Below are 13989 nucleotides of genomic sequence, written 5' to 3' on the forward strand. Positions count from 1 at the left end.
AAAAGCTCAGCTTTTAACCCTCAGAGTATTTAGTCCTTGTTTCTTCTCTTCATTACACATAGTTAAGTGTTTATTTGAAAGTGGTAATAAGTAAGAAGACTTAACAAATATGACAGAAATATTTGTCAGGTGATTAAAATATGCATTTCAATGAATGTTTCCTATTTCCATAGTTCTACTGCTAATTATCAATAAAAAGAAATACGCTTAATGATATTTTACACCTAAATAGTTCATCTACACTGATTTTTTTACATGTACATCAATCAAGCAGATCCTGAGATTTTATTCTTACTTTGAGACTGCAAGTCCCAAATCACATTTTTTTTTCCACACTTGGGACTAGTAAAATTTTGTACAGCTACAGCATGCCCTTTGCTTCCAAAGAGGCTAGCTTTGCCACAACGTGACATTAGCAACAGAAGAAATAACACAGCAGAAGCCCCACTCATGGGGCTCCACAGAAAATTAAGGACATTCCACAGAAAATGCTGCCCCTACTTCTGTGCACTCTCCTTATTCGTGGTAAGTAATTTGCTCTAAAAGAACTTTCTCCTTTCTGAACTGTCTAAAGCTAGAATTCAAGACCAAAAGCAACACAACTTTTTAAGAGCTCGTGGCCCGTAGAATACTGTTGTGAAAAATGATGTTGCCATGTACTAGAGTCACTGGCAGCAGTTTGCTAAGTATTCTTTCAAAATGCATCCCACATTCAGAGCTGTCAACAGAAAGTCATAAAATTGTGTATTTTTGTATTGCATTTGCAGTCGTTACAGAAGAGCATCCTACGGTTCAAAGGCAAAGACCTACTTGGCAGAGGGTTCTGTGAATCTAGAGGCTCATATTAGCACGTGTCAACACAAACATGATCCTGAAAAAAAAATTGTGACACTACACTGAACACTAGGAACCAACTCTTGCATACACTGGCCACCTATATTATTTTACATCACTGCATGTGAAAGCTGAAAGACTGAGCTATAATGGAAATGGAGAAGCCAATATGCATATTCAGCCATATCTAAAGAACACCAGCAGCACCAGTTTCCTCTAATGGAGATCAGGAAAACCTTGAGCTTACATAGCCTCCTTGGTAAAAAATCCTGACTTAACAGGCCCAAAATTCTAGCATAACAAGAACAAAAATCACTCAGGATTACAGTAAGAGGGCAGTCAGCGCCTGAAAGACATTTAAAGAGCATTAGACTAATAAGAACTAATGCTAAGAAGCCTCTAAATGATTTATGGAAGAAAGAGGGGAGGGAGAATAAAAAGGGAAATAATGTATCTAGCACTTACTTTATCACATAAGCACACTTCCTTGTACGTAGGCAATTACTTTGCAGTTCTTCATAACAAACTAGGGGGAGCCTGAAAAAGCATTCCCAGAACACAATGATAATGACCTTGAACAAAACACTTTAATGGGTTTCCTGTTTTGTTTCTACAGACCTCAATGTTATATTCAGAGATCCCTTCCTCAGTCAAATAATGCATCTGGAGAACAGCAACAGTGGTTCCAATGAAAAAAATAAATCCAGTCCAGAGTTCATTTGTGCTGTAAACAGCTGCTTAACTGTATCACATTTATAAGGAGAGGATATCAGGCGCAAGTCACTGCATTCTGTTTGCCTCGACACTCCACTTTATTCTAGCAGTATTGCTGGTTAAAACAGCTACAGACAGAAACTGTCATGTAACAGGCAGGACAGAATCTCAGCCTTCCTATATGCTGCAATCATCTCCCATTCTTGCGGTGCATTGGCACACTAGGCATTGAAATCATACTAAAGCAGAGAAAATTAATCTTAAGACTGGAAAACTGAACTTCAAAAAGAAAGGTTTTGAATTTTAACTCTTTGTTCTACTTAAAACATTCTTGAGGTTGTTTATATACAACCATACCCTTTCATTCCACTTTACAAATCTGCTTACCTAAAAGCCTTAAAAAAAAAAAAAAAAAAAAAAGGGGGGGGGGGCAGTCTAGGGATATCATTAAATGCAATAAGATGTGTTTACTTCATAAATCCATAAAAGTTTAAAGTGATTGGAAGACTTAGAAGAGCCCTCTAATTTATTCACCAACACAAACTTGTTCCCTGAAATTTATGCCAAAAAAAAAAAAAAGCATATATAGGTTTGATATAGATTAAATGTATATATACATAGGTTTGATTCAGACATATGGTTTGATTTTTGGGTGGTCCACACAGGAGTTGGACTTGATGATCCTTGTGGGTTCCTTCCAACTCGGGATATTCCATGATTCTATAGGTAAAAAATTGCAAATTGGTTCACTCAGTAGGTAGAACTAATCTGGCAACACTCCCTGTGAGTGGTTTTTAACAGCAAACCTTAAGATTTACGTACCTGCCCAGCTTCCTCAAGTGAGAAAGACTCAAACACACATTAAAAAAAAAAACAAAAACAGTTCCTATCTTATTTCCGCAAGTTTTGATTTTCACAAACAAAACCCCTGAAGTTCAAGTGAACAAGAATTATAATTAAAAGAAAAAAAATGCATGCATAGTTAGCACAAAGCTCCCCTTTAGAATTAACAGCATGAAGACAGCTGACAACTTCCCCACATAACCAGTGTCATTTCTTCATCATGAAAAATAAAAGTTGTCAGTTGCACGATGCCGAATACACCCTTATGATTATCAACCTACAAGTCTGATCGCTGACAGCAATCTAGATGCCAGTTAAATTACTGTAACATAAGCTTTTAATTTAACATTTACTATTAACGATGCAAGATAATTAATCCTTTCTAAAATCACTCTCACTTTACAGAAGAATTGTCTTGTAAGGATGCAATGTTCCATGCTTGCTCTTAATCCAAGAATTCATTTTTGAAGTGCAAAAAAAAAAAAAAAAAGCCAGTCTGAGTTATCTGTCTCACAGAGCAAAAGGAAATAATGTGTTACTTACAACTTTTAAGATCTGACACAACTGAAAAACAGTCTAAACTTCAAAAGTAGCTAACATCACTCAATGAATTTGAAGAAGAGTATTCACAAGTAGCTCTGTAGTTAAAATATTTTTTCTGTGCTAAGATCAAAAGGAATCATTCGCACCCGTTGTACAGTTGCTTGTGACAGCATGTGTAAAATATACACCTGATGCTTCACAGGAAGTGAGTGGAGCTCAGACCAGAAATACAGCAGAAAAAAAAAAAAGAAAAAAGTAAAGAGCGCCATGAGGTGCCTGACTGATTTATTCTGTTCTCAATCCTGCTTGTATGCTTCATCCTTCATACTGCTTGCCAGAGGCTTCATCTGGTGTCAAGGTGTTGAAAGGGAAACTAAACCTTATAGCTGGTGAAAGCAGAACTCACAACTCATTCTGCTTCTGCCCGTCAACGTTGTTATACAACTGGTCTTCTTCCTTCATCATATCCATGTCCACAATGAAACAGGCATGGTTTGGTGCCCCTTATATGCAGAAATTTGAGGGCAAGAACCTCTGACAAAGCTATGGGTGAAGTGCAATTAATGATAGGTATTATACGTAGCACCTCACAGGAGACTTAAATGTCACCAGAACTATGAAAATACTTAAAAAGCAAGGAATTCTACATTTATTCTGTGATGCTTTGATAGCAGGTGCTTAACGGAAAGTTAATGGATGATGTCTTCTCCTCCTTTTACAATGGAAAGCTCTTTTGACCAAGGCCACCAATAAAACCATCAAGAATATCAAGTGCTTTGTTCACCCCACTTGCACCTCCAGTTTTGAAGGAACTCAAGATTTGAAGTTCCTTTCACAAAGATCTTGGATTAAGCTTATAGCACAGAAAGGTGTAAGGGTTAAAACAACAACAAAAAACAATACAGTTATTTCCCAGACCCAACACAAACAGCAAGACCCTGATAAGTTGTCTTTGTCGTATAACAGCATGCCAAAGCAAATACCTTGGAACTACTACAGTCAGCCTCTTCAATTCATCTACAGAAGAGCAGGAATGGAGAAAAGATTCTGTATCACAACTACTCCACGAAAAAGTAGTCTGAGAAGGTCCACTTCTTCCCACAACTTGTTCCATTTCATAAACTATGATTTTCTGACTCCCATGTATAACAATGCTAACTTTGTGGAGCTGTGCTATATACCAGACCAGTGGAGCAATCCCAATTAAAGGAAGGTTGCTTGCTTAAAAAACACCTGTATGGATTACTTCAGTCAAACAGATTTACAGCAGAGCCTGACATTATGATGAGATGGGAATGATGAACACTTACAGTACCTTCTGTAAATCCAATTTATCATGGACTAATACAATGAGACAGCAGAAAACACCAGTGGTGAAGGAGAAGACCAGAAAGAAAGTAAAGAGAATATTGCTACTCAACTACAAACTTGAATTTTCTACTTCAGTGAAACTAAACCTATTAGAACGAGTTCAGAGGAAAGCCAAGAGGATGATCAGAGGGCTGGAGCACCTCTCCTATGAAGACAGGCTGAGGGATTAGGGGCCTGGAGAAGAGAAGGCTCCAGGCAGACCTTACAGCAGCCTTCCAGTACCTAAAGGGGGCCTATGGGAAAGCTGGGGAGGGAAAGCTGGAAAGGGACTTTTTGTCAGGGGGTGTAGTGATAGGACAAGGAGCAATGGCTTTAAACTAAAAGAGGGGAGATTTAGATTAGACACTAGGAAGAAATTCTTCCCTCAGAGGACGGTGAGGCCCTGGCACAGGCTGCCCAGAGAAGCTGTGGATGCCCCACCCCTGGAGGTGCTCAAGGCCAGGCTGGATGGGGCTTTGGGCAACCTGGACTGGTGGGAGGTGTCCCTGCCCATGGCGGGGGGTTGGAACTGGGTGATCTTTAAGGTCCCTTCCAGCCCAAACCATTCCATGATTCCATAAAGAATATGATATATAAAAAATCTAGGGATTTACAGCAACCATGCTCTATTCTTGTCGTGTGCTTTTAAGAGTGTGATTTTTTTTAAACACAGGTTTTTAAATAATGATGCAGATATTTTTCAAGTGCATGATTCAGATCACAAATGTTTAATTGATTTGTCAAGGAAAAAAACAGAAAACAACTGGAAATACACACACACACAGCTGCAGGGAAGAGAAAATAACAGTCTGAACATATTTGAAGAGTAACAACAGGACAGTATCACAGAAGCTCTGCAAGAATACAACATCAAGACACAGAGAATTATTGGCAATACCAAAAGCCACAGAGGCCAGGGAGGGGAAGAAATGAGGGGAAGCCTCTGAACTTGGCCAGGAGGAGTATGTAGAGAGCTTAATGAAGTAAATTGCAGCTCTGCACACAAATAGCATTGGAAGAACTTAGTATGAAGAAAGAGGAAAGAATGTACAACAACGGATTCAGATTTCATGTTCCAAGAGTTTGGAAAAGAAGGAAAGCAGACTAGAGCTGACTGTCAGTTTTACAAATGAAGGACAGTAACTGTGAATAAAATCAGGTAGGGAATATGATGCCAGGAAAAGGTAAAAAAACACACATTGGGAGTTAAAATTGAATGAATGGGACTTTGGGGCCAGGCTCAAGCAAACACGAGAATCCAAAGGTAAACATGCCAATTCCAATCATGTTTTCTTGGAAGCCTTTAGATTCTGCAGGGAAAGAGATACAGGAAAAAGCCTAAGGCAGAGCTCCTGACAGCTTGCAAAGCAAAGGAACTGGTGAAATGAATTGGAAAAAACAAAACAAAACAAAACAAACAAACAAACAAAAAAAAAACAGGCAATTGAGTATGAAATATAAGACAGGAAGAAGACGTTAAAGAAATCCACCTGGCTCTACAACCAGTCACAGGTATGTGCAGTAACGTAAATGAGATGAGGAGGTGGCAGTCATGAGAAAGGACTTGGGAGATGCAGTAACTAAACAAGAAAATGGCTGGCAAAGTCACAACAGAAGTAATCACCTCTCTCAGAAACAAAAACGGGGATTAGCAGATGAAGATCAAACAGGCTAGGGAGCTGAAGAATAAACTTAATGAGAAATCAACTTGATAAAGTCATAAGGAATGAGGGTGAAGAATCGTGATGATCATCAAAGGACAAGATGAAGCTAAACAGGTAGAAATAAGAAGTGAGGCAACATGAAGGAACGTCTGGTGGAATCCTGCTCAAGGAAAGCTTCAGAGGAAACAAGGAAAGGGGAAAATAAAAAGGCAAGGCTAGATGAGGAAGCCAACCTCTATTGTTAATGATAAAGGGAGGAGAAGACAGACGTTAGACTGTAATGCAGTGTTGGTAGAGCGATTTCTGCAAACAATATGCCAGACGAAACTGTTGCTGGTAAAATATTCAGCAACCACCCTTTGATTTGGATTTCCCGAGGAAACGCACAATTGCTCACGGTTTAGGAATTAAACAGCCAACCATTGTTTATAGCTCAGTTACATATACGGGATGCTAGGGTCAATTACTGTACCACGTCTTGCCACACACAGGGAAAGCAAATGAAAGGTTCGGCAGCATACTATTAACATCACGAGATCTGGAAGGGGAGAGCAAATTTCACTGGAAAACAAGATCAGTTACACGAAGCCTCTGAACAGGACAGACAGTGAAAACCTCTGATCCTCTGTTTCTCCTGCTTTTGGCGTAGCGCTACCCCCCAAACAAGCCTGCTGCTTCATTTAAGGGCAGCACAGAACAGGGGGACGGCAATTCAGATTCACGCAGAAGACCCAAAAAGGGGCTTGTTAAACACTTAGGAAAAGCAACCTGGGCGTAAATCGCGGAGAACAAGGCTGGGGGAGAGGACTTGGAAACAAAATCGCTTGCAAACACCAAACTCGCTCGCGGTGCTCCAAGTCTGCACCGGCTCCACTCGCGCCGCTCCTGACAGCTGTGTGCAGCCCTGCTGCGAGCACCGACCCCACGGGCACCCCCGGCAGCCTGCTGCAGTGGCCTGGCAGCTCCCAAATCCCCTCCTTGCAGCTTGGGGGGGGGATGAAACATCCCCCCCACACACCGCAATTCAGACCCCTTTTACCCCCTGGGCTCATCGCCTGCCTCTCTCGCAGCGCTGCTGTGCAGGGGAGGACGTGCACCGGACAGCTCTCTGCAGCGCTTTGCACGGGAAGGACTCGTTAAAAAAATATAAATAATAATTAATAATAATAAAATGATTAAAAAAAAAATAAACAGCAGGAAAGGGGAAGAAAGCCCCTGCCCGAAGGGCTGGCTGGCAAAAAGTCATCCCCGTGATGAGTCATCTGGGACAGCGGGCGGACTTTTCCCCCCTCGAAGCTGGGAAAGGGAAGGGGGGGAGGAAGGAGGGAAGCCGGATCCGGCCACACCAGAAGCGACACCGCCGAGGGGACACCGCGCTCGGCAGGGCACGGCCGGTCCCCCCCGGAGCCTGTTTTTTTTTTTTTTGGGGGGGGGGGAAATCTTAAATAAATGAACAGCGAGGGGCTGGGAAGGGGCTCAGCGGGGGGAGACGGGGACACGGGGTTAATGGGGCTGAGCGGATTTGGGGTTGAGGGGATTTGGGGGCGAGGCGCTCACCTGCGCGGCGGAGCTGCAGCAGCCCATGGCGGTGCCCGCTAGGCGCCAGGCGGCGGCGGGCAGGCGCTGGGCATCCACCCGGCGGCGCGGCCCGCCCCGGGGCGGTGGTGCTCGGCGGTGCTCGGTGTGGTGCTGCTGGTGTTGGTGCCGGTACCGGTGCCGGTGTCGGCGGGGCGCGGGCGCGGGGCGCGGGCACGGGCGCGGGCACGGCTCCGGCTCCGCCGCGGCGCCCCCCTCGGAGGCGGCGGCGGCGGCGGGGCCGCGGGTGAGGGGCGGGGCTTTGAGGGAGGGTGGGCGGGGCTTTGTGGGGAGATGGGCGTGGTTTCGTGGGGAGGGGGCGTGGCCAGCGCGCCGCAGCGCGGGGGGTACCTGCGCCAGCCGCCGGCCCCGCCTCCGCTTCCCGCGCGGCCGGCGGCTTCCGGTGGCGCAGGCTCGTCTGCCCGGCCGCGCTGTTGCCATGGCAACAGCGGGCACGGCGCGGCCTGCATGGGGCTGGGCCAGGCCTCGCCTCTCTCTCTCCCCCCCCGCCCCCTCCTTTCACTCTCGCTCTGCCCCTCGTCTCCTCGGGTGCCACCAGTCCCCATTAGTGGTGGCAGGAGATGTGCGTGTGCTTCATCCCTGTGTTGCAGCAGCTGATTGCCATGTGGCTGTGCAGCTGGCTGTGGTCCTCCCCCAGGCACCCCACGTTGGGGCTGGTTGTTGTGCAGTGCCTGCCCCCGTGGGGCTGGGGGGAGGTGGGCTTGGGGGCACGCTAGGGCAGCACAAACCGCGTGAGGATGGTGGGAGCCACATCAGCACAATGCAAAGCACCTCAGGGCAATTGTGAACCACATCAGGACCATACGAACCACATTAGGGCAACGCAAACCACACCAGAACCGTGCGAACCACATAAAGGCAATGCAAACCACATCAGGACAATGTTTGATGTATTGATAACACGTAAAATCAGGCTTCAAGTGTAGGCTGGACCACTTCTGTAAGCCACACAGTTAGCTAGTGCCTGAAAGCTTCTGAGCCAGGTAACATCATGTAGTTATTACTGGCAACAAAGGCGACAGGTTTCCTCAGGATGAAACGGCGTTCCCCTTGGAAGCTCACAGCCCCTCAAAAGATGAGTTTATGTGGCCCAGAGATGGCCTGAATGCATTAAGTGACTCCAAATTTTAAAACGTTTTGCTGAATCTTTTCAGCGGGTTTAATTCAATCAGTACAATAAGACTATCCGTGAGTAGGAATAACACCATATTGATTTCAGCTTAAAGTGATCCTTTGACAGGCAGAATCAGGCAAAAGAGGCCTTGTGACTAGAGAAGGAGTCTAGTTTAGGAGGCTTCCAAAATAGAACTAAAACTGGCATGTGGGTGAGTTGTGAATCATACGTCTTTTTTAGCTCTTCCTCAATGGCAAATAACATCACTTTCACCATCTTCACTTTGGACTTTCTAACACTTGGGCTAAAATATCTTTTTTACCACTTGTACACACCCTGACATTATTGTTGATTGCTCTGCCAGATTCTACCCAAATATTTCTGTTGTATTTGAAAGCATGACCATCAAAGAACTGTTCTGCAAGAACATGCTCTAGGAGGCATGTTCCTTTTGTGGCTGACACAGGAACAGGTAACAAGAAACCCCTAGACATTTCTTGTCTGTCGTGGGACATGTCACTTCAGTTTCTCTGTTCCGCAGTATTGCCGTTTGTAAAATTGACCTTTGTCCGAGCACTGCTTTTCCATTTGCTTCAGTAACAGCAGGAAGATGAGAGTGCCATAGAAGTGATTTAGTCAGTTTGTTAAATAGACCTTTTTTTTTTTTTTTTTTTTTTTTTTTATTAGTCCTTGTGTTTCATCCAAGTGTTGTCATTATAATTAAATACCGCCTTCTGCTTTCTAGTTACAGACTTCACACATTCAGCACGATTATCAGAGGATGGTAATGGATTAAACACAGGCTCTGCCCCCCACGTTTGTGGGCTCTTTCTTGCCAATAGTCAAAAGCTCTGCGTAGGGGGAATGGTAGATTTGTAGTGATTAAAGAATCCTGGGCCTTCAGTGGCTGGAAGAGCATTTATGTAAAAGCTTGTAAAGACATACCAGCTGTCGCATAGGTAACTGGGGTTTAGTGTAAGTATGTGACAACTGTGGGAAGCAATTGGACAAATCCGAGCCTTAGAAGTAATCAGCAGAGTAATTGCCCTTATCTGTGCTTCTGCCCTGAGGAAATTAGTTGCATTTTTGACAGGGATGCAGCAGCAGCAATAGAAGTCTGGCTTTCCTTAGTTCAGCTCTGCTTTCTTTGGCTAGTCACACAAAGGAGAAGAAGAGTTAAAAGGTTCTTTCTTATTCATGTTTGCATTTGCTTTTGTATTTATTCAGATTAGTATTTCAGGAATAAACTGGAAGGTAAAGAAAGGGGGATTGCTGAATCTTAATTCAGTAATACATAAGTTGAACTTTAAGCATATGCCTAAGTACCTTTTTTTGAGTCATGTTTTATGGATTTCTTTCTGAAATTGATTATAATCTGCTCTAAGGTATCTTTACATTGCAAGCTGTTACAGTGTAAATCTGACTGCCCAGATTTAGAGTTAATAAGAATCTAGGTCTTTTTCTGTGGCAGATTTGAATCTGCCCTTCTCCCTTCAGCTAAGAAGGATGAGCTTCATCTCTGTTTTCATTTCATTGCTAGACTCAGAATGACAGGTTAGAGTTTCTGAAGTACCATCTGATATTCCGAAAGGGAGCACCACAGAGAAGGCCCTAAAATGACAAAATAGCTTTGGTACTTGAGTTAAATAAATTGTAGCTTATATCCAGACTGCTTCCACTCTAGGAAATGTAGGGAGGGGGAGGGGGAACAAAAAAGAAGGTAAGGAAACATTCCAGAAGGTGTGAAATATGTGACAATATTTACCTTTTCTCACGAGATGTAAGATCCTGACCTTGGGCCCCCATGTTTAAACACTTAAGTATTTTACAAAGGTAAACAAAAAATAAAATAAAATAAAATCCTTAGCTTCTATTACAAATTAACAGGAGACATGCCTGTCAAATAGCACTAGATAAAATTGAAATTTGTTGTATATGTTCCAAAATAAGCATGTTAGGATGGAGTTTTCAGGCAGGCTCAGTATTGGGCTAACTGCTTAATCAAAAGGAGGTCCAGATCTGCCCTGGTTGTTTAAGGAAGGTAAGAGTTATACCATGCAGTCTAAATATCGAGTACTGCAGCAGCAAGGTGTTGTCACAGTCTGCGTGTTCCCCTCCCTCTTCTAAAAGACAAACTCTGCTTGTTATCATTACACTTACTTCTTCCACCTACCACTGAATTTGCATGCATGAATGCTTGGCAACAACTCTGTGTTTTTAAAAATCCTATCCTCTGTGCTGTGCCTAGCCTCAATATTTGTTTTTGTTTGTTTGATTGTTTGTTTTAATCTGTTTTAATATAGAAAAACACACATTCCCTTCATAATCTGCCCTGTGAACAAGCTAGCTGTCTTCCTTTATACAAGTCTGTCTGTGCAGCATTTAAGAGTGATCCTGCTCATTTCAGAACACTAATGGAAGTACAGTGTAAGAAGGCATTCCAGTAAACACACTGCAAGTAGTATGTCTCTGAGCAATGTGGTGATAAAACCCGTTCCCCCACTCAGGTTTTTGAGGCCACGTTATCTTCTATATTTAAGAAGCCACCTGAAACTGGTTATCTTCTTGAAGAGTTAAATGTGCTTTTATCCTTGTTTACTGCTAGGAATTAAAGCACGTGTGTTTGTGTTAAGTCACACAGGACGCCAGTTATGGAGCAGAGAAATGAAGCTGTATCTTGAGAGCTGCAGTTTGTACACTCAAGGTCCTGTTGGTTAGGTGTTAGTCATGGCAAAAGCATTTGAGGTATCCCACTTTGCAGTTAGAATGATGGGATTCTTGCAGAATTTTTCACCTCTGACCAAGAGAAGTTATATACTGCTCAGTAACACTGAGCTCTCAGGTTAGAGCTAAGATTTTCTTCTTGCTACCTTTCAGACCACAAAAGAACAGATAATTCAATGAACTTACTGGGAAGCTCAGAAAACCTGCTGTGATTCTACTTTTTGCTGTAGTCCCATAAATTGATCAGGTTCAGTCTGTTTCAATTTGAGAACCAGAGACTCCAGGGAAAGAGAAAGAGCAACAGAAAGTTTTCAGAATTAATCAGGAGGGTGAAATTTTCCTTCCCCAATTCTGAATCAAGTTTTTGGTCTACTGTAGTCTAGGAGATGTAAGAATTTGGTACGAGGTCAGAAGTGTACAGCAGAGGGGCTGTCTATTGGTGGCTATCCAAAAAATTTAAGACTCATTAGAAGAAAAATATTTTTGTGTGTTGGCAAAATGCCTTTGTAAGCATCTGCTCTCAGCCTACAGTAGTCCATAGATGGTATGATGAAAGTAAAATATCTTTTCTATATTAAAATATGTTGCTTTGCACAATGTAAAACCTGTTGGATTTCATTCTGATATTGGACACCTGTGCATGAAGAACTGTATGAATAGATCATTTCGTGCAAGCAAAACATCTGCCAGACATTTATATCATTATCAACCTGAGCTGGAATCACGCTGGCAATTTGTAGCTGAAATGTTCCATATCCAGCATCCAACCCACCGAGAAATTCGCTCTTCATAAAATGTTCTTCACAGGAGCTGGGATGGTGCTGATGCACGGTGGGGAAGGAGAGATGTCCGACTGTTGTCACAGTAGTAACCAGAAAAATGTTATTTGTTTCAGCTTTGTGAGAAAGTTTTGTGTTGCCCCAAGGAGACACGGAACGCCAAGCACAATTCTTCCAGCGGAGGCAGTATCATCATAATACATGATTAGCCATTACAATCTCTTGTCATTTCGCTCTAGGAGAATTATGGCTCTCACACTGAGGATGTACGACTACAGATGGAGCACTGCCTGCTACAAATCTCTTTACTGCTGCAGTAAATCTCTTGGAGGAAAGTTACTGCATAAAATAAAGAAAACAAAATCTATGCTAAAGGGACCTGTCATTTGTTTTCTTATGGAAGGTGGTATGAAGGGAGGTTCTGCTCCACTCTGCACTCCTTAATGTCATGCAAGAAAGCATTCATCAAGGAATATTCAGCTTACTCTCAGAGTAAGACAAGAAAGGAGACAAGGCAATATTCGGTGTGTTGTGTAACTCAGGCTTTCTGTGTAGTACTTTGTGTGAGAGGGAAGGACAGATGGAGACATTGCTATATAGTAATGTCTTAAGCTGTGGTGGACTTTACATTAGCTGTAGTAGTGGCCAAGCAGAAGTTGCTAGATTGTGGATGCCCCCTCTCTGGAAGTGTTCAAGGCCAGGCTGGATGGGGCTTTGGGCAACCTGGTCTGGTGGGAGGTGTCCCTGCCCATGGCAGGGGGGATGGAACAGGGTGATCTTTAAGGTCCTTTCCAACACAAGCCATTCCTCGACTCCACAGTTCTACGACACTGCTCTAGACAATTGGCTGTGGAGGATGTCAGTGTCACCTTCAGAGCTGGCATTCAATTCAGGTGCAGACTTAAGACCAAACTTGGTGCTTTACCATTGACACAAACACTTACAGATGTACTGTAGGTGAACAGACACCAACAGAGATCAAAAGACTGATGGGTAATCTGTGTGCGAGTCCTGGATTTGAAACTTTGAGGGTGAGTTCTACCAGCAAGGTGGTTAGAGAGATGGGACTGTCACAGGGCTTGGCCTAATTCAGCTCCATACTGTAGATGGCAGAACACATATACAACCAGTGCAGCTGGCAGTGACAGCTAACAAAAGATGCAAAGGGCTTCTCCATGATTTGCACATGGAGTTTTTGCTCTAGGCTGGGTTTTAAAGGCCCCAACCTGGTTGTTGTGACTGGCTATCTGAAGAAACTCATTTGTGGTGTTCTCTGTATCACTCACGTTCACCTTTAAAATGAGGGTATCAACAATTTGAAAAGCAATTTATTTTTATACAGTTCTCCCATTCCAATTAAAATAAGTACAAATATAAGTAACGAGGAATCAAGATCTATTTGAAATTGAGGTTCTTAATTTACATTTCCTACAAATGCAGACGTACTTATCTTTGAGCTCAAAACAAAGTGCTTTGCTTATTAAGTGCTTTTGCCTGTAAGTGCTCATAAGGATGTCGGAAAATCGAGGGTGAGGTTAATTGTTCTGCCTCAAACTAAGTACGGAGACTTTCAGAAGTTCTGTGCACCCATCGGCTCCTGAGAATCTCAACTTTTTTCCTGAAATGAAAAAAAAAAAAATAAATTCAGATTGCTTCTTTAAGCAAATAACCTTTGAAAGGGATAGAGCTAGTGTGACCTGTCTTAAGGACTTTCATCCTTCCCGGTCCTGGACAGCTGTATGATGCTGTGAGCAATATATATATGCCTCCAGGTTGCATCTGTTCAGCAGTATCAGATATTGCACTGCCCGTGACCTCTGAGCCAGGC

At 43.1% G+C, this 13989-nt stretch overlaps 1 protein-coding gene across 2 annotated transcripts in view; it reads right to left on the reverse strand.

The window, feature by feature from the left end:
- The window catches only part of SLC44A1 (solute carrier family 44 member 1), a gene marked incomplete at its 3' end in the record, with an annotated part of 61609 nt that extends 53852 nt beyond the window's left edge, over positions 1 to 7757 (reverse strand). For both annotated transcript variants that reach the window (XM_084305538.1, XM_084305537.1), the window contains exon 1: positions 7506 to 7757. In XM_084305538.1, coding sequence (XP_084161664.1) covers positions 7506 to 7532 — 27 coding nt within the window. In that variant the 5' untranslated portion in view covers positions 7533 to 7757. The remainder of the gene's footprint in view (positions 1 to 7505) is intronic.
- Between the last annotated feature and the right edge of the window lie 6232 nt (positions 7758 to 13989).

The sequence above is a fragment of the Netta rufina genome (genome assembly GCF_964035555.1).
Source record: "Netta rufina genome assembly, chromosome: Z".
NCBI classification, from domain to species: domain Eukaryota; kingdom Metazoa; phylum Chordata; class Aves; order Anseriformes; family Anatidae; genus Netta; species Netta rufina.